This window comes from Equus caballus, chromosome 7 (genome assembly GCF_041296265.1).
Source record: "Equus caballus isolate H_3958 breed thoroughbred chromosome 7, TB-T2T, whole genome shotgun sequence".
Classification (NCBI taxonomy): Eukaryota; Metazoa; Chordata; class Mammalia; order Perissodactyla; family Equidae; genus Equus; species Equus caballus.
In genome coordinates, this window is record NC_091690.1 from 2,336,740 (window position 1) to 2,363,052 (window position 26,313).

The 26,313-nt window shown below is 65.7% G+C and overlaps 1 protein-coding gene across 4 annotated transcripts; it reads left to right on the forward strand.

Moving 5' to 3' along the window:
* The first annotated feature begins 1,469 nt into the window (after positions 1-1,469).
* On the forward strand, positions 1,470-18,202 carry NCLN (nicalin). Of its 4 annotated transcripts, none has more exons than XM_023646388.2 (16): positions 1,470-1,851; positions 4,388-4,541; positions 7,379-7,569; positions 8,375-8,519; positions 10,448-10,542; positions 12,384-12,464; positions 13,337-13,440; positions 13,802-13,890; positions 13,992-14,131; positions 14,423-14,601; positions 15,792-15,879; positions 15,958-15,996; positions 16,077-16,240; positions 16,807-16,860; positions 16,955-17,033; positions 17,128-18,202. In XM_023646388.2, the coding sequence occupies exons 2-16, from the start codon at positions 4,400-4,402 to the stop codon at positions 17,185-17,187; spliced, it is 1,650 nt and encodes a 549-aa protein (XP_023502156.1). In that variant the 5' UTR covers positions 1,470-1,851; positions 4,388-4,399; the 3' UTR covers positions 17,188-18,202. The 4 variants fall into 4 exon arrangements, with proteins under 4 accessions (XP_023502156.1, XP_023502154.1, XP_023502155.1 ...); XM_070272463.1 differs by having other exon boundaries at positions 1,511-1,851; positions 16,080-16,240; XM_023646386.2 differs by lacking the exon at positions 4,388-4,541 and having other exon boundaries at positions 1,483-1,851.
* Positions 18,203-26,313: the final 8,111 nt, after the last annotated feature.

A 26,313-nucleotide genomic window follows, 5' to 3' on the forward strand; every position in this document is an offset into this window, starting at 1 on the left:
GCTCTGTTCTGGGCACACACACAACCCGGGGTGCCTGCTGTCATTAAGGTCCCCCTCTGCTGGGGTGACAGACACCTCCCTGAGGAATGTCCAGCATCATTTCAGTAAGGAGTTCGCGGTGCAGAAAGGTGTGGGGACAGCATTCGCGGGAACAGCCGAGGCGACAGCCCTGAGGCTGCACGAGCTGGGTGCATTCTCGTAACACCCACACTTATAGAGTGCTTACTGTATGCCTTCCTCTTTGCAAGCAAGTTTATGTAGATTATCTTCTTGAATTCCTACACACCCCCGGGAGGAGGGGGAGAGCATTTAATTATTTATCATCATATTTGGCGGCTGAGGAAACCGAGGCTCAGAGAGGGGAAGCGACTTGCCCGAGGTCACACAGCTGGGAAGGGGAGGAGCCGGGATTTGAACCCATTGCTGTCGCCACCTGTCACTCGGGACGGAAGCGAGGCCCCAAGTCCTCAGGCAACCGTGTTGAAGCCTGGGATGTCAACTCGCTGGGGGCCAGGGCTGCAGTGCTCTGCACCCTGTGGCCTCAGTCTCCCCATCTGTACGCAGGGATGTGAGTTACTGATGCTCCTCAGGACTCCTGGCCCTGAGACAGTAGGCTCTTAGGATTGCCAGGTTAGAAAATACAAATTTGGGACACCTAGTAGAATCTGAATTTCTGGTGGATAGCGAATAATGTTTTACTATGAATATGCCCCAAATATGAATAAGCACGAGTGTAAGTATTTTTTACTGTGTCCCAAATATGAATAAGCATAAGTATAAATAGTTTTTTACCACGAGGATACTCTAAATATGAATAAGCATGAGTGTAAATAGTTATATGCCAACCCCTGTGGGAAAACCAGGGTCCAGACTACAAATCCCATAATCCATTGCGTCATCCCTTTAGGAAGCTTCTATCGTGATTTTTTTACTCTCATTCATTCATCCAAAAATTATATGGACCACCCACGGTATGTCAGGTCGTGTGTTAGGTTCTGGGGATACATTAATGCACAAAGCCGACAAAAGCCTTTGCCCTCATGGACTTTAACATCTCCGTTCCTTCGGAGTTTTAAACGATTTTTCTCAGACTTCACCCAGGAAGACTACAGCTCCCATGACCCCTTATGCTTGCTCAAAAGGACTACAATTCCCAGGAGACCTAGCGCACCAAGGCCAGCCCCTCTCTTCCTTCATTTCCAACTTCCTTCCGGGTCGCAAGGTCACCCACATCTCGCCTCCCCCCTCGCCTCACAACAAAGACAGAGTTTAAGTAAATTCCACTGCAAATAGTTTCTTTTAAGTCCAGGTATTTTCTGATTTTGAGTTTATGTGAAACTTTAGCAGATTTAGCTAAACAGCCCACCACAGCTTCCTGCATCGGGGAGTAAACGAATAGGCCTACAACTCCCAGGTGTCTCCACGCTCGCCTGGGGACTACAATTTCCAGCAGGTCGCGCGGCGGGCGGGGCGGTCCGCGGCCGTGCCCGCAGGACCCCGGAGCGAGCGCGGGCTGCCCGGCGCGGCGCCCGCAGGACCCCGGCGGCTACCCATGCCGAGGTGAGTCCGCGGGAGCCGCCGCCGCCGCCGCCGCAGCCGCCGTTGCCGCCGTCGCCGCCGTCGTCCCGTCCCCGCCGCCGCCTCGCGCGGCCCCGTCGCCGGCCAGGATGCTGGAGGAAGCGGGCGAGGTGCTGGAGAACATGCTGAAGGCGTCGTGCCTGCCGCTCGGCTTCATCGTCTTCCTGCCCGCCGTGCTGCTGCTCGTGGCGCCGCCGCTGCCCGCCGCCGACGCGGCGCACGAGTTCACCGTCTACCGCATGCAGCAGTACGACCTGCAGGGCCAGCCCTACGGTGCGTGGACGCCTCCCCGCCGGCCCCGCGCCCGGGCCCGGCCTCGCCCGCGCGGCCTCCCTCTTCCCGGCCTCCCTCCTGGGCCCGGCCTCCCCCGTCCCGGCCTCCCTCCTGGGCCCGGCCTCACCCGTCCCGGTCTCCCCCGTCCCGGCCTCCCTCCTGGGCCCGGCCTCCCCTGTCCCGGCCTCCCTCCTGGGCCCGGCCTCCCTCATCTCGATCTCCCTCCTCCCGGCCTCCCCCCAAATCCCAGCCTCCCCCAAGCTTGGTCTCTCCCCTCCCAGCCTCCCCCGTCCCAGCCTCCCTCCTGGATCCGGCCTCCCTCCTCCGTCTGGCTTCCCCCTTCCTGCTCTCCCCGCTCTCCGCTCTCCCTCCCCCGGGCTTCGGTCCCCCCTGGCCAGGCAGCCCCCCTTCTGTCAACCTGGTCTCTGCTCCCCGGGCCCCAGGACCTGCCACTCCTGCCTGTCCAGCAGGCGTCCCGCCCACGGGCCTCATTTGGGCGGCCAGACCCTTAACCCAGGCCCCAGGCAAGTGACAGCCTGAGTGCCTGGACCCCTGCTCCGCCCCAGGAACCCACCCGGCTGGCTCCCACAGCCCCCCGCCCTAACGAGGGCTCCTTGCCCGGGACCCAGAGCTCCTGCCTCAGCCCACGCTCCCCCCGCCTTGGAGCCTGGCTCCCCTTTTTCTCCATTCCCAGCTGGCCCAGAGTCTCTCTGCCCCGCGCCCTCCCCTGGACACCCCCTGGGTGGGCTGTCCCACGAGTCAAGCCTGTGCACCCGAGCTGCCACCTTTGGCCTGCTGGCCGTGGACACCCTGCTCGGCCTCTGCCAGGCGGAGCTGCCCCGCCCTACATGGCCCTGGCACCGGGTGCTCTTTGTCCGCCGGCCGTATTCTGCCCCCATCAGGGCTCGAGGGCCCCCCGTCGCTAACACCGTCCTGGCCCCCAGTCCAGGCCCGTCTCCCCAGGCTCCCGGCTCTGCCCGGTCCCAGCTTGTGTGCTGGTTCCTCAGAATTGTCCGCTGAGCCCCCATCCCCCTTCTCAGGCTCCTCGCCTTTGGGCTCCTGGGGTCTTTTGGCCCCCCCGTCTCGTTCCCACTTTGGTGCATGTCTACTCCCTCAGCTCGCCGTCCTCACCCCAGCTCCCCAAACTCCGCCGGCTCCCCTCCCAGGATTTCTCGGTTGTCTGGCCCGGCTCAGGTCCCTTCCCCAGACGCCAGCCCAGATCCTGCTCAGCTGCCTGCTCCCCACCCCTGTCCCCTCGCCTGTCGCCTGTTGAGGTTTTCGTCCCAGTGCCCATGTCATTCTGAATTCCCTTGTTTTCTCCGGAGTGTAGCCATCTCTGGTGTTCCAGAAACTTCTGGCCTCTGGTTTTTGTTCCAGCCTGGTGCCTTAAGTCCTTGCAGGTCAAGGCCTGACCCCCCCTTGAAGGAGCCCCCCTCCCGAGTTCTGGTCCCCCGCATCTCAGAGCCCCGGTTCCCCTGCATTGGCCCCTGTTTTTGGAACTTCCCAGGCCCCGCGGGAGCCCCAGGCTCTGGAGAGGGGTCCGGAGTTCCCTCAGATCCCTCCTCGCCCCAGCGCTACATCGTTTCTGTTTAGGGCAGTCGTTCTCAACCCAGGGGTCCCTGGGTGATGACTCTGTGGCTGTCACACTGGGGGAGCTCCTGGTATCGAGTGGTGGGTGCTCAGCCCCCACAGCACCCGGGACGGCCCCCGGGGAGGGACCCGGCTGATGTCTGCAGTGCCGGGGGCAGAGAGCCGGGGGTACGGTGGTGGCCTAGACCGGAGACCCCCCGGCCGCAGACGGTGGGAGGGAAGGCCGGGAGCCGCTGGCGCTGCGGGCGCGTTTCCAGGCGTCATCGGGCGTCCTCCTGAGCGGAGGGTCTACGCCAGCGCTGCCCGCTGGGACTTTTTGCGACAACGGACGGGTTCTGTGTGTTCACTGTCCCATACGGGAGCCACCGGCCGTAGGTGGCCATGGACACTTGAGACGTGTCCCGTGCAACGGAGGAAGGGGACTTTTTGCACTGTTTCATTGTAGTAAATCCAAACAGCCACGGGGGACTGGCGGGCGCCGTCCCGGGCAGCCCCGCTCTGGAGCCTCCGTTGGTTTCCCTGAGGAACCCATTGTCCGGGGGGCCCAGACCCTAGAGCTCGACGTGACCCGGTTCTTTCTGCTCAGCCGGCCCGGCTTGCCCGACTCACACTCGGGGCCATGCTCGGAGCCTCCTGTCCCTCGGGCGGCTGTCCTTGGTGGCCTGGACACCCCGTCTCTCCGGGCGGCTCCACGGTGTCCCATGTGCAGCCGACGGGCCCCCTCTCCCTGCACCTGCCCAGGCGCCAGGCTGCGGGCTCCCCATCTCCTTGGGGCAGATCCGGGGAACCCTCTCTCCTCCCCGGCCTCCCTCCTTGCGCTCAGCCGTGCTCCCCTCCCGTCTCCACGTCCTCTGCCCTGACTCTGGGATTCCTCCCCGTTCTTTTTCCTGACGTGTCGCCTCCCCCCTACGTCCTCCTTCCCCATCCCCGTCTTTGTCGCCCCCAGTGAGAAGCCCGGATGCCACCTGCCCTGCGAGGGGGGTCCTGGCCGGTCTGTGACCGCGGGCTCGGGGCGCGCACAGGGCCTGGCGGGACGCCCCGTCTTAGCAGAGGGCAGCTCGCCTGCAGCGTGGGGAGCAGAGGCCCGGCCCAGAGCTCGGGTGAGACCCCTCAGGGAGAAGCTGGCGGGATCACCGGGGCTGGGGGGGCGGCCCCTTGGGGTCCGAGGCCGCGTTGTTTGTTCTGGGGCAGCGGGAGGGCCTGGGGGCCACAGGGAGCCCCGATCTCGCGCTCCTGGCGGCCGGGCCCCCGAGGGCTGGCGACATGCTCCCCTGCGTCGGCACCGCCCTCTGCCCACCCGCTCCCCGCCCAGGCCGCCGGCTCTGGGGCTGCTTTCCCAACTTCCTGTGGCTCCTGTTGAGAAACTCTGGGCAGCCGGGCTGTTGGGAAGGAAAGGGGTGTGCCTGCTGCGGGGCCAGCCGGCCAGGGCGTGACCGCGCCCCTGCATGGGACTCTGGCCCCCGGGGTGACGTGCTGGTCACGGCAGTGGCTCTGTGCCCGCTCACGCCCCCCTCACTTGATGCCACGGCTGAGACAGGCCCCGGGAGGTGGGGCCGCAGCACCGAGCACCCAGCACGCACGGGGCCCCCAGGGCTCCTCCACCGGCCCGGCCCTCCGCCCCCTGTTGTCAGTAAAGCTTTATTGGTGTGGCCATGTGCACCGGTTTCCCAAGCGAAGGCGGAGCGGGTGGTTATGTAGACGGGGGCCGCAGGTGAGAGAGAGGGGCCACTCTCTGGCCCCCAGGAGAGAAGCGTTTGACCCCCGTCCGGGTCTGGTCCTGTTGTGGGAATGGGCAGCTTCCGTCCAGGTGTCCTGTGCCCCTCTTTGCGACTCTGCCTGTCCCAACGTGGGGTGAGGGAGGCTGGGCCAGCTTGGACCCGGAGTTGGCAGAGTGGGGCTGCGCCCTGGGGGTCCTTGGAGTCCGGGGGACCCTGGGGGCTGGTGTCCACCTGGCTCCTCGCTCGGCCCTCCTCCTGGAAGGCGGAGTGCTGGTTCCTGCCCTGTGCACAGTGGGCTTCACAGGTGGCTTCCAAGTCCCCAGCCCCTGGGAGGCAGAGGGCCCCTGGGAGCCAAGGGGGGGGGCGGGGGGGGTGCGGGGCCAGGGCCTCCCCACATTTTCGGCATTTCAAGGGCATCCTGAAGGTCTTTGCTGCCCTCCCAGGGCCCCACCGGCTCCGAAGCAGAGAGGAGGCTGGGTGTGTGGGGCGCAGGCAGGGAGGCGCCCGGCCCACCTGCACTCCCTGGTCCCAGGCCCCAACTCCTGGGACGGCCCTCCGCATTCCCGCCTGGGACACTGGCCCTTCTGTGTTCCTCTGGCCCCTCTCTGTGACCATCCCCCAGGACCCCGCACTTCTCTGCATCACTATTTTGAGCATTCACTACGGGGGTCTCAAACTGGAGGCCCTAGGACCACATCTGGCCCCCAGGCGCGTTAGGGTTGCTTTGCTCGTTTCGTGCCTCTCGGGTCAGCCTGAGGCGTCTGAAACGTTTTGGACTCTGGCAGCTTCGCAGCTGGGTGCAGGTGGTCCTGGTGCTTGGGGGCTGCGTGCGCCCCCTTTCCCACTGTCCACGGGGGCCAGTGTGCCTGTGGGCAGCCACGGAGAAGTCAGTGCCCCTCCGCGGTGCTGCATGGACCATCACCGTGGCCTCTCCCGGCCACCCCTGCCCAGCAGAACCCACGTGGGCGGCAGTGCCTGGGTGCCATGTCCCAGGGGAACCGCTGGCTGCAGGAAAGCTCGCTGTCTGGGCGGGGAAACAGCCTCTCGCCCCCTCCTGGTTCACTGGATCTTTCTGGGCCTCTCAGAAGAGGTGGGAGATGGCGCTTGGTTATAGAGCAGACGTTCCCACCCCAGGTGACTGTCCCCCAGGGGACACAGGGCGACGTCTGGGGACGTCTGTGGGTGTCACACTGGGGGAACTCCTGGCATCAAGTGGGTGAGGCCAAGGATGCTGCTCAAACCCCCCAGTGTCTAGGACGGCCCCCAGAGAGTGAGGGCCTGGGTGTGGAAGGACGTGGAGAGGGCCCACGGGTCTGGGCTCTGGGGGCGTTGGGGAGACGGGGTCCTTCACTGGTCTCCCAGCTGCTGTCCATCGGGAGCCTGGGCCCGGGGTTGCCGTCGGCGCCGGGTTTCTCCTGCTCTGAGCGAGGTGCTGTCCCCGGAGCCCTGGAGCAGGCAGGGAAGCCGATGGCGGGTCCAGGTTCTGGAGGCTGCTGGTCCCCCAGGGAAACGCCCGCTTGGCGGGGAGCCCGGAGGGGAGGAGGGCTGGAGGGCGGGACCTGGACCCGGGAGGGCAGGCTTGTCGCCTGGGGCTCCCCCTGCTTGGTGACGGGCGGGGTGGGTGCTGGGCGCCCAGCAGCAGGGCGGGCGGGTCGGATGCGGTCAGCCGGCGCCCGGGGAGCCGCGGGGAGTCCCGTGGAGGGCGCGCATGGGAGCCGGCGGTGGGCTTCTAGTCCGGGGTCCCCCGGGCATGTGTGCGACATGGGGGGCTGAGTGGGCCCCGGGCCGCTGTCGGGGGGCTGACGGCTCCGCCCGCTGGGCGACGCGGGAGGAGCTCGTCACGGCGCCCCGTCCCTCGTGGGGGGAGTCGTGCACGTGGGCACATGGGCACGGTCCCCGCGGGTGGCCGCTGAACGGGGACAGCGTCACTTCTGAGGGCTGCCGCCTGGGGTGCAGGGGGGCGGGGCGGGGTGCCCGTGGCCAGGGCCCAGAGCAGGGACAGCCGAGCTGCCTCCCGCCGGGTGGGCGCTGGTGGGGCCCGATTTTCCTGGAGGAGGGTCTTTGCGTCCCCCGGTTCTCAGAAGGCCGGAGACTCCTGGGGTTCGGGGGGCCCTGGGGGACGTGGCCCAGCCTGGGCAGAGGATCCCGAGGCGGTGGTCCCCGGGCGAGGGCCCCGGTGCAGTAGAGCGAGCCCCTGCCCCTCTCTCCCTACCCCGCAGGCACGCGGAACGCAGTGCTCAACACGGAGGCGCGCACCATGGACGCGGACGTGCTGAGCCGCCGCTGCGTGCTCGTGCGCCTGCTGGACTTCTCCTACGAGCGGTACCAGAGGGCCCTGCGCCAGTCGGCCGGCGCCGTGGTCATCATCCTGCCGCGGGCCATGGCCGCCGTGCCCCAGGACGTCATCCGGGTGAGCACCCCCTCGTCCCCCCCCCCCACTGCCGTGGCAGGGAGCTGGCTGTGTGACTGGGGCATGTTGGTTCACCTCTCTGAGCCCTCTCCCGTGGGGACGTGGGAAGGCACCTGTTCCCCTTCCTCAGCGGTCCTTCCGGAGCTGTTCTGCCCCCAGGGGACACTGGGCCATGTCTGGGGACATCTGTGGTTGTCACAGCTCCTGGTATCGAGTGAGCGGGGTCGGGGATGCTGCTCCCCGCACCATACTGCCCAGGACGGCCCCCAGGGAGTGACCCGGCCCCATGTCAGCTGTGCCCGGGGAGGGAGCTGCGTTGCTCCCGAGTCTGATGGGGCCCCTTAGACACGTGGGCGGAGGGTGCTCTTGCCTGGGAGGAGGGTGTGTGTGGGGCGACTCACACCCGCTGTCCTTGCTGGCCTCTGCCGTCAGCCTGGGAAGCCAACAGCCGTCACCCACTAACAGCTGAGGACGTGGTGGCCGGGGGGGCGGGACCGGCCCACAGTGACCCTGGACCTGACCCCAGACCCGGCTGGCTCCAGTGCCCATCCTCTGCCCAGCCTGCTTCCTCCCTGATGGGTCCTGTCCAGGGGGCCCCGTGAGCATCGCCACTCCCCGCCCGTCCCTCTGTCCTGGTCCCCTCCCTGTCCCCCTTCCGCCCCGTCCTCCTCTCCAGCGTGACCCCGGCCTCGTTAACCGGCCTCAGAGCAGGCGTGGTGCCAGGCCCCGGCCTGCCTGCCCACAGGGGACAGCCGGTGGGCTCTGCCCAGGCCAGGAGCCGCCTAACTGTGTGTCTCCCCCGCAGCAATTCATGGAGATCGAGCCCGAGATGCTCGCCATGGAGACCATCGTCCCTGTGTACTTTGCCGTGGAGGATGAGGCCCTGCTCTCCATCTACGAGCAGACGCAGGCCGCCTCCGCCTCCCAGGGCTCAGCCTCGGCCGCCGAAGGTGCGCTCGGGCGGGGTCAGGGTTGCGCCGTGCCACCTCGGGGGTGCTGTCTCAGAGCGAGCATGTGGCGTCCGTCCTCGTCCTTAGCGCTGTGGGTCACAGTCTTGCCCCAGATCTGCAGTGTCGGGCTCGGGCTGGGGGCCGGGACTCTGCATTCGCAGCTGCCACCGCCCGTCCCCTCGCAAACAGAAGCTCGAGCCCCCCGGATTCGAGAGGGGGCCTCGCACCTGCAGCCTCTGAGTGGTTGACGGGAAACGCGGGCGTCTGTCGGATTTTCTCTGTCCGTTGTGCCTGCCGAGTGGGTTCCGGGTGTCACTGTCTTGCCCGAGTCCATCCGAGCGGGTCAGCAGTGTCCTGGGGACAGGAGACCCCGGGTCCTCGCACCCCTGGACAGGGGAGGCTGCAGGGCGCCGGAGTGGGCCACTGTTGGGAGTGAGACGGCGGAAGTGGTGGAGGAAATGCAGCGGGAGGGACCGCCAGCTCCGTCCTCACCCGTGGGGGGCTGCTACGGGAGAGGAGGGAGCACTCAGGGCTGAGGAGAGGACGAGGCGACAGGTTCGCTGACACGGGGACACCCGGCCCAGCTCCTCAGGGACTCGGTTTGGTGAACCGCGGAAGCTGTAAAAAAAAAACAAAAAAAAGGCTCATCCCCCCCAGCCAAGTTGTCAGCTGCGTGGGGCTCTAGCTTGGGGGTTGGCAAACTGCCACCCGTGGGCCACGTGTTCGTGTAAATAAAGCTTCATCGGCACACAGGCAGCGTTCACGTGGGCTTTGGGGCAGCTCTCAGGCTGCACCGGCAGAGGCCAGGGGCTGCAGGAGAGCCGAAAACCCGGACTCTGGCCCTTGACTGGAGGAGGTTGCTGTCCCTGGGCCACATTAAAGTCTTGACAGTGGCCGTCTGTGTGTGGCAGCAGGAGAGTGAATTTAGGGAAGCCCTGCACGTCCAGTTAGAGCGGAAGGGAAGGGATCTTCTACTTGGTGGAATATTATGCAGTCGTTAAAAACGTTTTGGGGGTAGAATTTTTTTTTTATTTTCTTTGTCCTTCCCAAAGCTCCTGTACGTGGTTGTATATTCCAGTGGTGGGTCCTTGTTCTTCTCTGTGGGCCGCCCCCACAGCACAGCTGTTGGCAGACGGGTCGTTTGGTTCCCCACCTGAGAACCAAATCTGGGCGGCCGCAGCGGAGGGCGCCTTAAACGGCTGGGTCCCCAGGGCTGGCTCTGGGGCAGGCTTTTTGGTAGCATGGGAAAGTGCTTATCTTGCATTGGTTAGTGGGGAGAACGGATGTAAAACCAGAAATATTAACCACAACTGTCTTTGTTAGAAGAGCTTATTTTAGAGTATGTGAAAGTTCAGGAGAAGTTGTGGAAACACTGCAGGGCCCCCGCGGGGCGCCCCCAGCCTGTTCCCCTGCTGATGGCGTCTCCATGCCCATCACGACCGCATCTTGAAACGCGTCCACGACAGATGCGCACTCGCGCTGGGGAGAACTCACGGCGTCATAGGGCAGCCCCTGGCCCCACCTGAAAACGTATCGTTCTCCGTGGACGATGTACTCACACCGAGTTGGGGTCACTGGGGGGCGCGCCTGCTCGCCAGCAGACGGGTCACAAAGCTGCGGGTGCTCACGCCATTCGGGCTTTCGGGGCTGGGCTGCAGGCTCGTGGGCCGTCAGGGGGAGACTCCCGTTTCTGGGTCACCGCCAGGGTGACCGCCTTGTCGTCCCTGTGCTGGATGGGTCCTTGGGCGCTGGCCTGAGGGCGCCCCCCCAAGTCCACTCATGGCATTATGTTCCAGTCCGTGTGGTCAGCTGTGCACACGACCCTGCTTACGCGGAAGCCCTGGGTTCTGGGGTGTCGGGGTGACCAGGGCGCCGGCTCGGATGCGGGACCCCTGGACTCAGGCTGACCCTCCCCCTCCCGCCCCCAGTGCTGCTCCACACGGCCACCGCCAACGGCTTCCAGATGGTCACCAGCGGGGTCCAGAGCAAGGCCGTGAGCGACTGGCTCATCACCAGTGTGGAGGTGAGTGCCGGGCCCTGCCCGCCGCGCCCAGACTCCGCGAGCTCGCCTCTCTGGCCGGTCCCCACTGCAGGGGGCCTCAGATAGGGAAGCTGGGCCATGTTGAGGGGAGAGGTGGGACACCCCCCGGCCCCCTGCCTGCCTCCCGAGTGCCATCGCGAGCCCCCACTGTGCCGCCACCTCAGGGCCTTTGCACGGGCCATCCCTGCTGCCCAGCTCTCCCTGCAGGCCCAGGGTGGCCAGCCCCATCTCGGCACGGCACACCCCCTCCAGCCCTGCGTCCTCAGAACTCTCTGGGGCCGCTCTCCCCCCTGTACGGAGCTGAGCTGAGCTGAGCTGGGAGAGCTGAGCTCTCGGTCTCCAGGTAGCTGATTAAAGCAACACCCCAGACACAGAGGAGTCTGGCCCTTACTCCGCCCCGCGCTGGTGTGAGCGAGCGTCTGGGCCAGACGCCGGCTCCCCGGTCCGGTCTCCTCTCCTCAAGGGTCCTCCATGGGGTTGTCTGCTGTGCGGGGTGCCCGGACCAAAGGCTGCAGAGCGGGGGTGTTCAGGGTCCCCTCTTGCCTCAGGAGGCCACAGAGAAGGGACCAGGGATGAGGAACGCAGATACAGTAAGAGTGTGGCAGCCAGGGCGGGTCCTTGACGGTGGCTCCCCCAGAGCCTGCATGTCCCAGGTCGGGAGTGGCGGTGGCTCCCCGTGAGGCCCCAGGCGAGGCCTTGTCACTGTCCGCGGTCGTTAGTCTGGCCCGGACTCGTCAGCCGGCGCCCCGGCCCCTCCCGGCTTCACTCTCCCGAGCGGTCGTCACCTTGTGGCACATTTGGGACCCGCGTGTTGCTTCCCCGTCGGCCTGAGCACCATGTGCGCTGAGCATGTTCATCTTGGCCCCTCTTGCGTCCTTGGAGCCCAGCCCGGTGCCCGGCACACAGCAGGCCCTCGGTGAGCGCTTGTGGCCGAGATGCCAGTCCCCCAGCCAGCCCCCTGCTTGGGCCAGGCAGCACCTTCAGCATTCACTGGCACCTGTGGGCCCTGGTCCCCGGGGCTTAGAGCAGATGGGGCGGGGATGCCCCACCGCCCCCGGTGTCCGGGTGTGGCTCGGGTGGAAGGCGGAGGCGCCACACTCAGAGCCCCTCACCTCCAGGGGTGAGGGGGTACTCTCTGGGCCGTGCCTACCCTTGAGCGCCGTTCGAGCCCCGCCGCCCCTCCCTCGCCGAGCTTGTCCCCGTGGAGAGGTCTGGGGGCGACAGGCGGGCACTCAGAGCAAACAGCCAGGGAGTACTCTGCCGGGGCGGTGGGCGCCATCCCCACGGCACCCCTCCCAGGTTTGTGGGGCCTCGGGTGCGTCCTGGCTGGGTGCAGGGGTTGGGGGAGCAGGGTTCTGGGGGGTGGACAGGCCACCTCGGTGCGGGGGCTGCAGCAGCGTCCAGCGGCGGGGCGACAATAGGGCGAACTCGGTTTTACCGTCACGGTTGCCTGGGCAGAGGAAGCGCGCTGGCCACGTCTTGGCTGTCAGGCTCCGGGGGCTCAGGCAGGGCTGCAGGGGGTCCACTTTGCCAGCAGACGGAGCCCCCGAGGGTCTGGAGGGCCCTTCTGGCCATTTGGGGTCTGTTCCCACCTGCCGGCCCAGCTGCCCCGGCCTTTCGTTCTGGAAACATCTGTGCGGCCGTGAGCTGGGCACCATCCCTGTCACTCCCGTGGGAGGCGGGATGGGGAGGAGGCAGGGGCTGGGCTTCCCCTGCTCCCCGAGCCCCAGACTTGTCCTGAGTTGTTGTGACGAGGACCGCGTGGCCCAGAGCCAGAACGCTGCCCCTGCGGGTGGGGTGGCGCTCACAGCGTGTCTCTGCAGGGCCGGCTCACCGGGCTCGGCGGAGAGGAGCTCCCCACCATCGTCCTCGTGGCCCACTACGACGCCTTCGGAGTGGCCCCCGTACGTATGTGTCCCCAGAGGGGTGCCCATGGGCTGGGTGTCCTCGGGCAGATGACACGGAGGGTGAGTGGGGCAGGGCGCGTGGTCGGGCCAGGATTCAAGCTCAGGGGGCTGTGTTGGGTTCCCCGGACCACCCCCGGGAGTGGGGACCCCAGGACTCAGCCATGGTCGTCCGCACGGCCATGGTTTATGCAGAGAAAGGACATGAGTCAAAATGAGCAGAGGGAAGGGCATGTGGGACGGGGGCGAGAGACCAGGCAGAAGCTTCAAGAGTCCTCTCCCAGGGGAGTCCCACAGGATGTGCCTCATGCCCCCAAACCAGACATGACAGTGCGTGTGAGGGGCCGTCCCCAGGGCTTGGAGACCAGGACGGGGTTCTCGGGGGGCGGGTGCAGGGCGTCTGCCCGGCATGGACGGGGTTCTGGGCGCGGGAGGAGAGCAGAGCTCGGCCAACCCCGTGTCTCACAGACAGCTGAGGGCTGGGAGCCTGGGCAGCGCGGGCGGCTGGCCCTGAGTCTAGGTCCAGGGCCACCGGCGGCCAGCCTGGCGAGCCTGCCTCTCTGAGGACGTGGCCTCAGGCCCACTCAGCTGCCCCCAGGCTGCACTCTCGGAGCCCACAGCGAGGTCCGGCTCCTGCAGAGGGTCCGTGAGCCGACGCCCGGCTCCCTCCGCAAGAGTCCTGCTCTCAGCGACAAACCAGCGGGACCGAGCAGGCTGCCGCCATTGGGGCGCTGTCAGGCTGGGGCCCGAGCAGAGGAGCCACCCCAGCTGCGCGCTGCACACGTAGGCTGGGCCACGATGGGCGACTGTCCAGAGCGGGCGGTGCTGTGGCACGGACGCGGGTGACCGCCGGCCTCTCTCCCGCCCCGCAGTGGCTGTCACACGGCGCGGATTCCAACGGGAGCGGCATCTCCGTGCTGCTGGAGCTCGCCCGCCTCTTTTCCCGCCTCTACACGTACAAGCGCACCCACGCTGCGTATGTGCCGCCCAGGCCTCGCCCGGCTCGGGCACAGTCACGCGCGGTCCCCGAGTCTGACCCGGGAAGGACACTGTGCATTGAGGGGTCAGGGGGCCAGGCCTGGAGCTGAGCCCCTCCCAGATCCCGCCCCAAGGGGACACCAGACCACGTGTGGGGACATCAGTGGTTGTCACGCTGGGTGTGTCCTGGCGCTGAGTGGGTGGGGCCAGGGTGCTGTTTCATCTCCCACAGGGAGGGGCCCACCAGATGTCCACGTTGGGGCTGGGGGTGCCCTGCGCTCAGGGCTGGTCAGGATTTTGTCCCTGGGGGGGATGCCCCTCCTTGTGGGGACGAGCTGATGCCCCCGCCCCGCCCCCAGGTACAACCTGCTTTTCTTCGCTTCCGGAGGGGGCAAGTTTAACTACCAGGGCACCAAGCGCTGGCTGGAAGACAACCTGGACCACACAGGTGAGGCGGGCGGCCCTGCCGGCCGGGCGTGGGGGGTCAGGGCCCCGGGGCGGGGGCCCGATCCTCGTCCCCCGACCTCCCCAGCTCTCGCTGCCCCGCAGATTCCAGCCTGCTGCAGGACAACGTGGCCTTCGTCCTCTGCCTGGACACCGTGGGCCGAGGGGACAGCCTGCACCTGCACGTGTCCAAGCCGCCCCGGGAGGGGACGCTGCAGCACGCCTTCCTGCGGGAGCTCGAGACGGTGGGGCCTGAGGGCGGCCCGGCACAGGCGGCGGGCTTGGGGGTTACAGGTCACCAGGGGGGCCGGGCCCCCGCCTCCCTTTAGTGGGGGTTCACGTCCACCAGGCAGCAGACCAGGCCCTTTGCGGACCCTGGGGCCCTGCGGCGGCCTCTCCCCCTTTTCTAGACCCAGGAAGTCGGGGGAGGGACCTGGGACCCTCCTGGCACCCAAGGCCCCATGAGCACTGGCCAAGTGGCGGGGCCGGGACCCGGGTGCAGGCCGCCAGCTGATGCACCGCCCCGCCCCACGCAGGTGGCGGCCCACCAGTTCCCCGAGGTGCGCTTCTCCATGGTGCACAAGAAGATCAACCTGGCGGAGGACATGCTGGCCTGGGAGCACGAGCGCTTCGCCATCCGCCGGCTGCCCGCCTTCACCCTGTCCCACCTGGAGAGCCACCGCGGCGGCCAGCGCAGCAGCATCATGGACGTGCGGTGAGCGCCGCCCGGCTGCCCCAGGCCCTGCGAACCCGCCACATTCTAGAATGTTCTTTGCAGAGTAGATGCAGGCACCTGGAGGGAAGGAACCTGCCTTGGGGAGGAGGGGAAAGGGCCCGTGCCAGCCTGGCAGCACGAGGAACAGAAAGGAGGGCAGCTCGCCTGAGCCAGGGGAGGGGGGGCTGGGTCAGGTTATGACCTCCCTGTTACGGGGACAAAGAGGACAGAGTGACCCTCCACATGACTCCCGGGCCCTGGACACCTCAGTCCACTCTGCTGTTCGGACATCGTGGCTCCTGCCCCTGGACCTTTGCACAGCCGCCATGTCTCCCTGGTCCCTCACACCCCCTCAGGGAGCCCTGCTCCCTGCCCTTTTCCGCTTGCTCTCTGTGACCCTGGGCACCTCTGGCTTCTGCCATTTCATGAGCTGACGTCTCATCTGTCTGCTCGGCTGCCACATCAGCCCTCAGCTGGGCGGGGTTTTGTGGCGGGACTGGCTGCCATGTCTGGGCTGGCTCACTCACTGGCCAGCCTTGGGCAGCGCCCAGCTCCTGGACACGTGTCTGCGTGGGGCTGAGAAGGTGGTCCTGGAGGGGCCTGGCCTGGAGACGGGCGAGGCCCAGAGAGAGAGCAGGCCCGGCCAGTCCTGGGGCCTCGGGGAGCTTCCTGGGGGCTTCGTGGAGGAGGCGGTGCTGGCACCAAGGGGGTGAGCCGGGAGGAGGCGTTCCAGGGCTGAGGGCACCAGAGCAAAGCAGAGTTGGCAGGAAGGAGGCACGGGGCCTGGAGGGCGAGCTGGGCCCCCCTCTACCCTCCGTGCCCCCTCGGGAGCCCCTGTCCCCCACGCCTGCTGGCATCAGAGACGTTTGGTTCCCAAAGTTCCTCTTTATGGGTGTGTGTGTGGCCGGCAATCCTGGTGTCCCTTGGCTCGTGGCCACGTCACCCCCACCTGTGCCTGTCGTCACAGGGCCGTCTCCCTGCGTGCGTCCGTGTCAGCTGTCCCTCTTAGAAGGAAGCGGCCACTGGACTGGGGCCCCCGCTCCAGTGTGGCCTCGTCTCCACCGGTCACGGCCGCAGAGGCCCCACTTCCACATGAGCTCGCAGTCCTGGGTCCTGGGGGGCGTCAAAGTGGGGGGTATGTGTATGCGTATATGTATATACGGGTTTTTTCCCCAATTCTGCCCTCGCAGGTCCCGGGTCGACTCTAAAACCCTGACGCGCAACACGAGGCTCATCGCCGAGGCCCTGACGCGGGTCATCTACAACCTGACGGAGAAGGTGAGCCCCCGCGTCCCCCGTGAGTGACCCCTGCCCCCCCTGCGGCCCACACTCAGGCCGTCCCCTCGCTCTCCGCAGGGCACGCCCCCCGACATGCCGGTCTTCACGGAGCAGATGGTAACGGCGGGCCGGGCGGGCGGCGGCGGGCGGGGGCCGGGGCGGCGGGCGGGCCGGTGACGGCTGCCGCGTCCCCGCAGCAGATCCAGCAGGAGCAGCTGGACTCGGTGATGGACTGGCTCACCGAGCAGCCGCGGGCCGCGCAGCTGGTGGACAAGGACGGCCCGTTCCTCAGCACGCTGGAGCATTACCTGAGCCGCTACCTGAAGGAGGTGAAGCCGCACCACGTCAGGGCCGACAAGCGGTGAGCCCGGGGGCGGCTTCCGGGGTCTCCCCGGCGCCAGAGCCAGCGCGCGGAAGTCCTGGACGGAAGTAGAAAGTCCGGGCGCCGGTTACACTCGAGTCCCAGACGAACAGCAGACCGTTTCTTAGCATAAGTCTATCCCTCAGGGCACCCGAGGCCCCGCGTGTCTCCCTCCTGACTCTTGATCCTCTCGGGAGACTGAGCACTCGGGCAGAAGAAGAAACCGAGGCTCAGAGTGGACCCCCAGGCGTGGGGCTGGGCTCTCTGACTCCCGGGCCGTGGTTGCCCTCCCTCTATAGAAGTCCTTCCCCTAACAGTAGAATTTCCGCAGTCAGCGTGTTTCACGTTTACAGAGTACGTTCTGAGCCCCCCAAAAAGTAATAGGAAAGATGTTGCTTCCCAGTGAAGGACGGCTCTTCCCCCGGAGGGACAGCCTCCCGCGGACACACACGGGCGCTCCCTCCCGGGTCCCCGGGCGGGCAGAACCTGCGGGTGGCCGGTGTCTGGGGGCCCCGGGCCATGTGCGGCCGTCGGGTGAGCCCCCTGAGAGAGCGCTCTCCCCCCAGGGACCCTGAGTTCGTCTTCTACGACCAGCTGAAGCAGGTCATGAACGCCTACAGGTGAGCCGCCCGGGGCCAGGAGCCCACGGCGCCCCGTGACCACCCGGGGGGCTGCGGCCGTGCCCCCCTCACCCCGCCGGCCCCCTCTCCCCAGGGTCAAGCCGGCCATCTTTGACCTCCTCCTGGCCGTGTGCATCGGCGCCTACCTCGGCATGGCCTACACGGCGGTCCAGGTGAGCAGGCGGGGGCCGGGCCCGGGGCCCTGGGGTCCTGGGGTCCTGCTCACGGGGCGGCCCGGCCTCACTCGCGCCCTCCCGCCGCCCCCAGCACTTCGACCTGCTGTACAGAACGGTGCAGAGGCTGCTGCTGAAGGCCAAGACGCAGTGACCTGCCACCCGCGCCCCTGCCCCGTGGCCGCCCCGCGCTGGCCGTGTGCTCGAGGACCCGGGCTCCTTCCTCTTGGTGTCTCTCGGACTCATTCGGAGCAGCTTTGGCCGCATCCCGGGGTCAGGCCTCGGACTCGGGGACACGCCTGGAGCCGGCCACGACCCTCAGGGCCACCAAGCCCGCCACGACAGGACATGCGCCCCGGCAGCCTCGGTGGCACTCCGCCCGCGGTGCTGAGCGGGGACTGCGGGCCCCGGGCTCGGGCCACCCTGCGCGCTGCTCCGCGTCCCGCCAGCAGTTCAGATGCTCGCCTCCCTCGTGTGTGAAGCCGCCGCCGCGCCAGCCATGGGGGCTCCGGTCCCCACCCCTCGCTCGGAGGCCCGCTCCGGGCGGCCCGGGGACGCGGCTCCCTGCTCCCCGGCCGTCTTCCCTCCTCTGACCCCCGACCCGGTCCTCCGGGCTGTCCCCGCGCTCGGCCTGGGCCCTGGGGCCGGAGGGGCCCCTCCCTGGCCGCTGCTCTCCCGGCTGCCGGGCCTGGTTCCTCATCTGGGAGCGGGGGCTGCGTCCCGGGAGCCGTCCGGGCTGGGGGTCGAGCGAGAGTGTCTGCCGGAGGGTCGCGCCCGTGGGCCATGGGGAGGTCTGGGCCCGACCCCTCACCCAGGCGCCTGGTGGGCGTGGGGGAGGGAGCGGGGCCTCCAGGGCCGCCGACCTCAGGGAGCCGGGGAACCGGATCGCTAGCAATATGAGCCGCGCAGGGTGAGGGCTGGGGGTCTCGGCGTCGCTGACCCCCAGGGGCCCAGCCCTCCGCCTCCCCCTCGCCCCCCGTCCTGCGGCCTCCCAGGCCAGGGGCTTCCCTCGTCCTTGGCCCCCTCCTCCGCCCTGCTGTGTGCCCGTCCCCCCAGCACCGGTGACCCAGAGGGGCCGGCGGTGAGCGTCCCCCCCGGCGGTCGGCAGGCCCCTGGCCGCCCCGAGCTCAGGCTGCAGTGGGACGATCAGAAATAAAGCCATATCGAAAGATCGGCCTGGCGTGTCCTGTGCGGGCTCCTGGGGCTCGGTCCCCACGTTGGCGGTGGCCTGGGGGCCTCGGGAAGAATGGGGTCCCTTGTGCCCGGTGCCCGACACCCGGGCCCTGCGTGGTCCCCCCAGTTCTCTCAGTCATTCGACAAACACTCTGAGCATGCGTGTGTCGGGCTCTGAGACGCTGGGGTCCGGCCGGGGACAGTACCTGCCCTCGGGAGCTTGTGCTCTGGGGGCGGGGCGGACAGACAGACTGCAGGCTTAGCGGTCTGCGCTTCGGGCGGGAAGGAAGCGTCGAGGGAGGTCGGAGCGCTGGGGCTGCGGCTCAGGGGCATCGGGAGCGGGGCGAGAGACTGTGGGGTCTCCCCCAGAATGGAGGGGAGCCCGGGGGCTGCGGGCGGAGGCGGCGGCCCTGACTCGGGGCTCCGGGCGCCCTCTGGCGGCGGCCGCGGGGAGGGCGGACGGGGCCGGGAGGAGGGGCCGGCGCTGGTCCCGGGGCGATGGGGACCAGGCGGAGGCCGGGGAGGGAGGAGCGCGCGGGTCCCCGAGGGCAGGGCCTGGGCTCCGGGCCGGGCAGGCGCCTCTGAGCCCCGCGCGGGGGCTGCACCCGAGGGCGCGCTGCTGGGGGTCCCCCGAGCGAGGCCACGTGCCAGGGCGCCGGCGCCGCCTCCGCTCCCCGACTCGGGCGGCACCCCGCATGTCGAGGGACGTGCCCGAATGTTCCCTCTTGACGCAAAAAGGTCTATCCGCCGAGACCCCTCTGCAGGATGGCGCGTCGCGGGCGGTGTCGCATCCCACGTGTCCGGCGTGGGGGGCGAGGACACCCGTGCCCGCCGTGGCGCCTGCAAAATAGGATTCGCGTGTAAATCTTACTATTTCTCTTTCTGAGCATCCCTCTGCAGGCAGGACGGGCGTGAAGTGCGCGGTGTCACGTGCGCGCCCGCGAGGCCATCACCGTGCGAGGTGGTGCGCGTGCGCGTCGCTCTCGGTCCTCTCCTCGCTCCCCTTTGCCCCCCTCCCTGTGCCTTCCTTGTCCCCAGGCGACCGCTGGTCACGTCACGACAGATTAGTCTCATTCGACGGAGCCCACCAATATTTGCCCCCCTGCCCTGTGCCGGGGGCCGTGCTGGGCTCGGGGAGCCACTGCCAACCGGACACCCTGTTGCGGCCCCCCTGGGGCTCACAGTCCACAGGGCAAGACGGGTCACAGGCAAAAATAACCCAGGTGGACAGTGAGGGCTCCCCGAGGAGAGGGCTTTGAGTGGAATGGGGATGACAAGGAGGATCAAGCCATGTGGAAATCCGAGATAGTGGTCCAGGCAGAAGGCACAGCCTGTGCAAAGGCCCTGGGGCAGGCCGGGCCTGGCGTGTTGGAGGAGCAGTGAGGAGGCCGGAGAGGCTGGAGCAGAGGGAGGGCCCTGGGGAGGCGTTTCATTTTGCTCTCAGTGCCATGGGGAACTGTGGGGAGGGGGCGGGCAGGGAGAAGAGGGTCGTGACCTGACCTGCATTTGGAAAGGTCACCGGGTCCCGGAGGACGGTTATGAAGATGAAAGAAGAGAAGGCCGCCCGGGCCAGCCGCACGAGGCTCATTCCGTGGGCTCCCTGGGTGCCCGAGAGCCTCACCTCAGGTCCCTGTCAACCCTGGGTGGCGGCAAACGATTTGGGCAAAGGCAGCCTCCACCGAGGGCAGTACGTCCTCCGTGGGGACCCCAGACGGGTTGCGTCCAGTGTCTTTGATCTCTTCCTGGGGTTCTTTGTCTTCAGACCATAAGTCACAGCGAACGTCCCTAGGAAGCACCCCAGTGTCTCCCCCGTCTGCACAGAGCCACTCTCTGCTGCGTCCCTTTTTCTCTTTAAAATTGTTGCCGTGCCCGGTTAGGAGCACGGACGGTGTCCAGCGCTGTTTTGTGGACGCACGTACATGGCGCCTGCTGTCCTCTTGCACTGACCCTTGTGTATTTCTCACACACGCACACACACTCCTGTTCACTGCTGCGTAGTATTCCGTCCTCAGAAGGTACTCGACTTACTGTCCCAGTACCCTGCTGGCGGACACACAGCTTGTGGCCGGCTTCCTGCCATCACACACCTTCGAGGAGCACCCGGAAGGAGCGTGTTTACTGAATGCTCTCCGGCAGACAGAGGCCAGGGTGACCGGCCCGCTGCTTGGCTTTATAAATAAAGTTTTATTGACACGTGGCCCCGCCCACTGGCTTCCCTCCCGCCCGGGCGCCCCCGGGAGGAATGTGCAGCCCCGTCTACACTCTGGTTTTAATCAGCCTTTTGACCCACGGAAGGTCCAGAGAGAAGCGACCAGGGGACGCTCGCCGAGTGATGCTTAGAGGAGATGTGGCCCCGAGGGGCTGTGGGGGTTCCTCCACCAGCGGCCCAGGACGTCTGCACGGGGCGCCTTTCATCCACGCCGGGCGCCTGCCGGGGACCAGAGACCCCAGGGCCGAGGGCCGAGAGAGCCGTGCTCGCAGCCGGAATCTAAGACAGATGCCAGCAGCGTCCTTCACAGTCCAGAACATTCTGGATCATGCACTGCATTCTGGGTCCCATCTCTGGCCTCGTGCGCCCTGGAGTGGCTCCGCGTCTGCGTCTCACGACCCGTTGGCCAGTTTGTTAGGGGTCCTGGCTCCATCGCTCCTCAAACGCCGCCCTCCCCTTGTAACAAACACTGGTGACCCCTGCCTCAACCTGGTTCCAGAACATTCCATCACCCCAGAAAGAAACCCTGCCCCATCAGCAGTTACTCCCCACACCCTCCCCAGCCCCTGACACCCTGAACCCGCTCTCTGTCTGTGGGTTTGCCTGTCCGGGACATGTCACCTAAACGGAATCCTACAACACAGAAACGGATGCAGCTCTGACTGCAGATGACAGTGAGGGGTTGGCCCCACGAGGACTCATTTTCCATCCCTGAAGCCACATGGCGGGACCTGGACCTGGGACATCGCCAGGGTCCCTGTGAGAGGGCGCATGGGCAGCTCCTTCCCGGCGGTGGAGCTGGGGGCGTTGAGAACCGGATATCTGTCTGCTTTGTGCTCATGGATGTGTGCGGGCGGGAGGCATCTGGGCTGGCTGGGGACTGCGGGGTAGTGTTCCCGGGGGACCATCCCCGGCTTCTAGGCCCTCACAGGGTGGGGGTGCTTCAGCCTCCTGGAATGTGCTAGAAGAGCTGCAGGCAGCCTGGGCAATGAGGAGCTTGGGGACACAGTGGGATCAGGGCCCAAGGGCATCAGGGTCGGAGGGGACAGAGTGAGGCTGACCATCACCCAGGAAGACACTCGGGAGGGCTGCCCCCTGCCCACAGGGCAGCTCCGGGCCGGGCCACCCCCACCCGCCACCCGCCTCCACCCGCGAGCAGAGACCCGGGATGTCACAGAGATGGGGCGAGGCAGGGACGGACAGGAAGACAAGCCGTTTCTCCTTCCTCCTCGGGCTCAGCCCTGTCCACCCCCTCGGCCTGCGACATGAGTCTCGCCGTGGGCGCCCAGACGGGGCAGGGCAGATGGCTCTGGACCCTCGCTGCCTCGCCCCGAGGCGGTGAGAGACGTCGAGTCCAGGGCCCCAGACCTGCCGCATCAGGACCCGCGTCTGCAGCAGGCCACCCGGGGGACACATGCACCTGCGCAATACCGGCGACGCTTGCTCAGAGTCACCCCCACCCCCGACCCCCACTCTCTGTGGGGGTGAGCATCTCCCTGTCCACATCAGCCCTCTCCCCCGGGGACACTGGCCACGTCTGGGGATGCCTGTGGCTGTCACACTGGGGGAGCTCCTGGCATCAAGTGGGTGGGGGCCAGGGATGCTGCTCAACCCCCCACAGTGCCCAGGACGGCCCCCCACAGAGAGGCATGCGACCTCCCATGTCCACAGTTTTCCTTTCAGATAAATTTACTGAAGTGCATGTCGTTATTTGGAGAAACTCTCCTCGGGGAGATCAACACCAAGCAAGTGCAAAGGCCCTGGGGCAGGTTTATGAAGCAATAGAGGTCCGGAGAGCCTGGTGACCTTCCAGAAGCTTGCTGCTTCCGGCTCCCCTGGGCTCTGCTCCCACCTCCTGCTTCTCCAGTGACAACCAGATGGTGGGCCTCCTGCGAGGGTGCCCGCGTGACCAGGGCTCCTCTGGCTAAGACGCCGCGGAGCATCGGCCCTGGGGCCCCACGTGCCTCCAGGTGCGCAACCTCAGTTTCCTCGACCCCGACCCCTTCCCGAGACGGCCGAGGGGTGTCAGCGGGTTGGGGAACAAGCTCGGGGAATGGGGAACGTCCAGGAGGCGAAATGCCAAGTTCAAGCTCCGGGACGGAGGTCGGGCTTGAGCTGGCCTGGACCCCACCCCCCCCCGCCCCTTGACCCGAGTCCATTTTGGGTGGAAAAAGGGGCCGAGAAAAACTCACCTCCGCTCACCAGCCGGCCAGGACCTTTTATTTTTCTTCTTTGAACGGCCTCCCGCTGTCAGAGCCCGAAGGCCACGAGCATCCTGCTCGAGTATCCATGGAGACGGGCCTGCCTCGGGCTCCACCCGCCCGCCCGGCCCTCCTCCGGGCTCTGCTCCCTGCCCGGCCCCGATGCCCCTCCGGGCTGCCAGGAACAGTCACCATAATAGCCGATTGCTGAGCGCTCAGCATGTCCCGGGCGCTAACCCTCACGAATTGGCTCACAGAGTCCACACCGGGGGCTTCATCCTGTTCGCCCTCCTTCCTCGCACTTGGCAAATAAGGAAATTGAGGCTTAGCTGCCTAGAGCGCGGGGAAGGCGGTGTGGGATCGTGGGAAGTGTGTGGGCTCCGGAGTCAGGCCAGCTGGGATGAAGTCCCAGCCCTCATGCTGTGTGACCTTGCACAAGTGACTTGACCTCTCTGAGCCTCAGTTTGTCCCTCCGCAAAGCAGGGATAGGAATAGGACTTACCGCTTATGGTTGCTGCAAGAATCGGGCAGGGCCCAGGGTCAGCTCACCTGCGGAGCAAACTTTAAGGGGGTGCCGGAAAACTCGGTTGTCAAGATAAAGAATATTTTAACATAGTTCTTAAAAAATCAAAATTAATGTCCCCCAAACCCATAATGAACAAAACGTCACCATTTTAAATAGTATCAGTGTTACTGCATTTTCATTTGGGCTCAGCAAGGCCTTCTTACTGATCCCATCTTTGTTTGAAACTAAAAATTAACTTTAATTTAAAAAGAAATAAAACAAATAAGTTAAAAAGTGCAATAAAATCAGGATGGGGAACAGGGCCACGCGGCGCCAATGGGGAAACTCAGTAAGACTGATCCTGTCTGTCTTTAAAATTTCGATATTTTGTCCTATTGTAACTTTTTGTGCATTAATTTTGATTTTTAAAAATATTGCATTAAATGCTTTTTGCTAAATGTTTTCTCAATTCAGTGACTTTTAGTATACTCGCAAAATTGTGCAACCATCATGTCTATCTAGTTCCAGAACATTCCATCAGCTCTGTCCCTATCAGTGGTCACCCCCACCCCCTCCCCAGCCCCTGGCCCCCAGGAGCCCGCTCTCTGTCTGTGGATCGGCCTGTTCTGGACGTTTCCTGTCAATGGGGTCACACGCCGTGTGTCCTTCTGTGTCTGCTTCTCTCCCTGAGCGTCGTGTGTGCAGGTCCGTCCACGTGCGGCTGTGTCAGGGCCTCGCTTGTCTTCATGGCCGCGTAATATTCCAGCGTGTGGCAATGCCAGAAACAAAATGTGGTATGTCCATACAATGGAATATCATGCATCTTGACTGAGTTTTTTGATCCCTTCCCTTGGGTTTTATGCACGAGGTGAGTGCCTCACCCTAGTTCCCACCCTGAGGGTTAAATTAATATTTCGTGTAAGTTACTTAGCTCCGTGCCGGTGGTGGAGGTCCTGAGACCGTCCCCTCCAGCGCGACACAGACTCCTGCCCCCCAGTCCCTCAGTGCGGTGGTCCCCTGGCTACAGTCACTGACCTCCTCACTGTTCCTCCAGCTGTCAGGCAGTTTCCTGCCTCAGGGCCTTTGCACAGGCTGCTCCACTCACATCTTAGCTCAAGGGTCGTCCCCTCTGAGCAGCCTTCTCTGAATTTGCCTCCTAAAGCCGCCCTTCCACTCCCCTAGCTGTTTCCTTCTTCGCATTTATCATGGTCTAAAAGAATCTGTTTATTTGTGCCCATCGCAAAGGTTGGTTGTGTGTATTGAATGAGCTCACACGCGTCACGCTGTTAGCACAGAACCTGGTCTCGGGGAAGAGCCGTGTGGTTTATCAATAGACCAGTAAGTACGTAGCATATTAGAATCAAATTAAATTAAAATCGGTATAAATGCTCTGGAAATAAAAGGAAGCTTGAGAAGGGAGGTTTTGGTGTCTGAATGATTTTAGATGAATCAGACAGAGAAAGTGATGGGGCATTGAAGGACTGAGCCAGGCACCACTTGGGTGAAGGGCATTCCAGATAGAGGGCACAGCCTGTGCAAAGGCCCTGGGGCAGGCCCGGGCCTGGCGTGTGGGAGGAACAGCAAGGAAGCCCGTGTGGCTGGAGCAAAGGGAGGAGGGGGAGAGAGGGAGGAGGGAGGGCAGGGAGGGGACGGGGCAGGTCGTGCGGGGCCTGGGGGGCCACAGGGAGGACCCGGGCTTTAATTTGGGGACATCTTTGGAAGATTCTAGGCGGGGGTGTCATGACACCCACAGAACACGTGGCCTGAACGCGTCGATATCCTTTGAAACCTTTTGAACAGGGCACGCGCATACCAGTGATCAGAAGGGTTACTCCTGGTTGCTGTGCATGTAAACACAACTTTCCCTATTTCTGTTCCATAAATAATCAAAGCGCTGAGCACAGCGCCTGGCACATGGCATTATCAGTGTTCCTTTTTGTTGCTATTATTATTGTTAGTTATTATTATTATTAATTATTATTAATGAGTTATAAACTTAAAAGTGCTCGGAACAGCCAGATCGACGCCACGTGAGCGACCCATAGAACTGTAGCTACTCTTCGCGTTTTCCTGTTATCGGTGGGAGGAGCCGGTGCCACCTGGAAGCCGGGTCTGTCCTGCCCGAAGCTTCCTGGTCACCCACCCAGAAGCGGGGCCTGTGGGCCCGCTGGCCTCAGTTTTCCTGCTGGGACTGGGCACGGGGATGCGGGACGCGGGATGCGCATGGAGGCGGATGCGGGATGCGCGCGAGAGGCTGGATGCGGGATGAGCGCGGGAGGCGGATGATGGATGAGCGCGGGAGGCGGATGCGGGATGAGCACGGGAGGTGGATGAGGGATGAGCGCGGGAGGCGGGATGCGGGATGAGCGCGGGAGGCGGATGCGAGATGCGCGCGAGAGGCGGATGAGGGATGAGCGCGGGAGGCGGGAGGCGGGAGGCGCGTGGGAGGCGGGAGGCGGGATGAGCGCGGGAGGCGCATGAGGGATGAGCGCGGGAGGCGGATGCGGGATGAGCGCGGGAGGCGCATGAGGGATGAGCGCGGGAGGCGGATGCGGGATGAGCGCGGGAGGCGGGATGTGGGATGAGCGCGGGAGGCGGGATGTGGGATGAGCGCGGGAGGCGGGAGGCGCGTGGGAGGCGGATGCGGGATGAGCGCGGGAGGCGGATGCGGGATGAGCGCGGCAGGCGGATGCGAGATGCGCGCGAGAGGCGGGATGCGGGATGAGCGCGGCAGGCGGATGCGGGATGAGCGCGGGAGGTGGATGAGGGATGAGCGCGGGAGGCAGGATGCGGGATGAGCGCGGCAGGCGGATGCGGGATGAGCGCGGGAGGCCGGAGGCGGCATGAGCGCGGGAGGCGGATGCGGGATGAGCGCGGGAGGCGGATGAGGGATGAGCGCGGGAGGCCGGAGGCGCGTGGGAGGCGGGATGCGGGATGAGCGCGGGAGGCGGATGCGGGATGAGCGCGGGAGGCGGGATGTGGGATGAGCGCTGGAGGCGGGAGGCGCGTGGGAGGCGGGAGGCGGGATGAGCGCGGGAGGCGGGAGGCGGGACGCGCGCGGGAGGCGGATGCGGGCTGTGCGATGCGCGCTCCGGCCGCCAGGGGCCGCTGCGGAGCCGCCCTTTTGTGGTCCTGATGCTGGAGCGAGCGGGCGCGCGGAGGAGGGAGGAGGGCGCGGGGACGGGGCGGGAG

Bases quoted from the DNA above. Each gene is read 5' to 3' on its own strand.
- NCLN (XM_023646386.2), top strand. From the start codon at position 1,668: ATGCTGGAGGAAGCGGGCGAGGTGCTGGAGAACATGCTGAAGGCGTCG. The intron at 8,520-10,447 runs GTGCGCTCGGGC...TCCCGCCCCCAG, and splicing joins CTCAGCCTCGGCCGCCGAAG to TGCTGCTCCACACGGCCACC. The intron at 10,543-12,383 runs GTGAGTGCCGGG...GTGTCTCTGCAG, and splicing joins GGCTCATCACCAGTGTGGAG to GGCCGGCTCACCGGGCTCGG.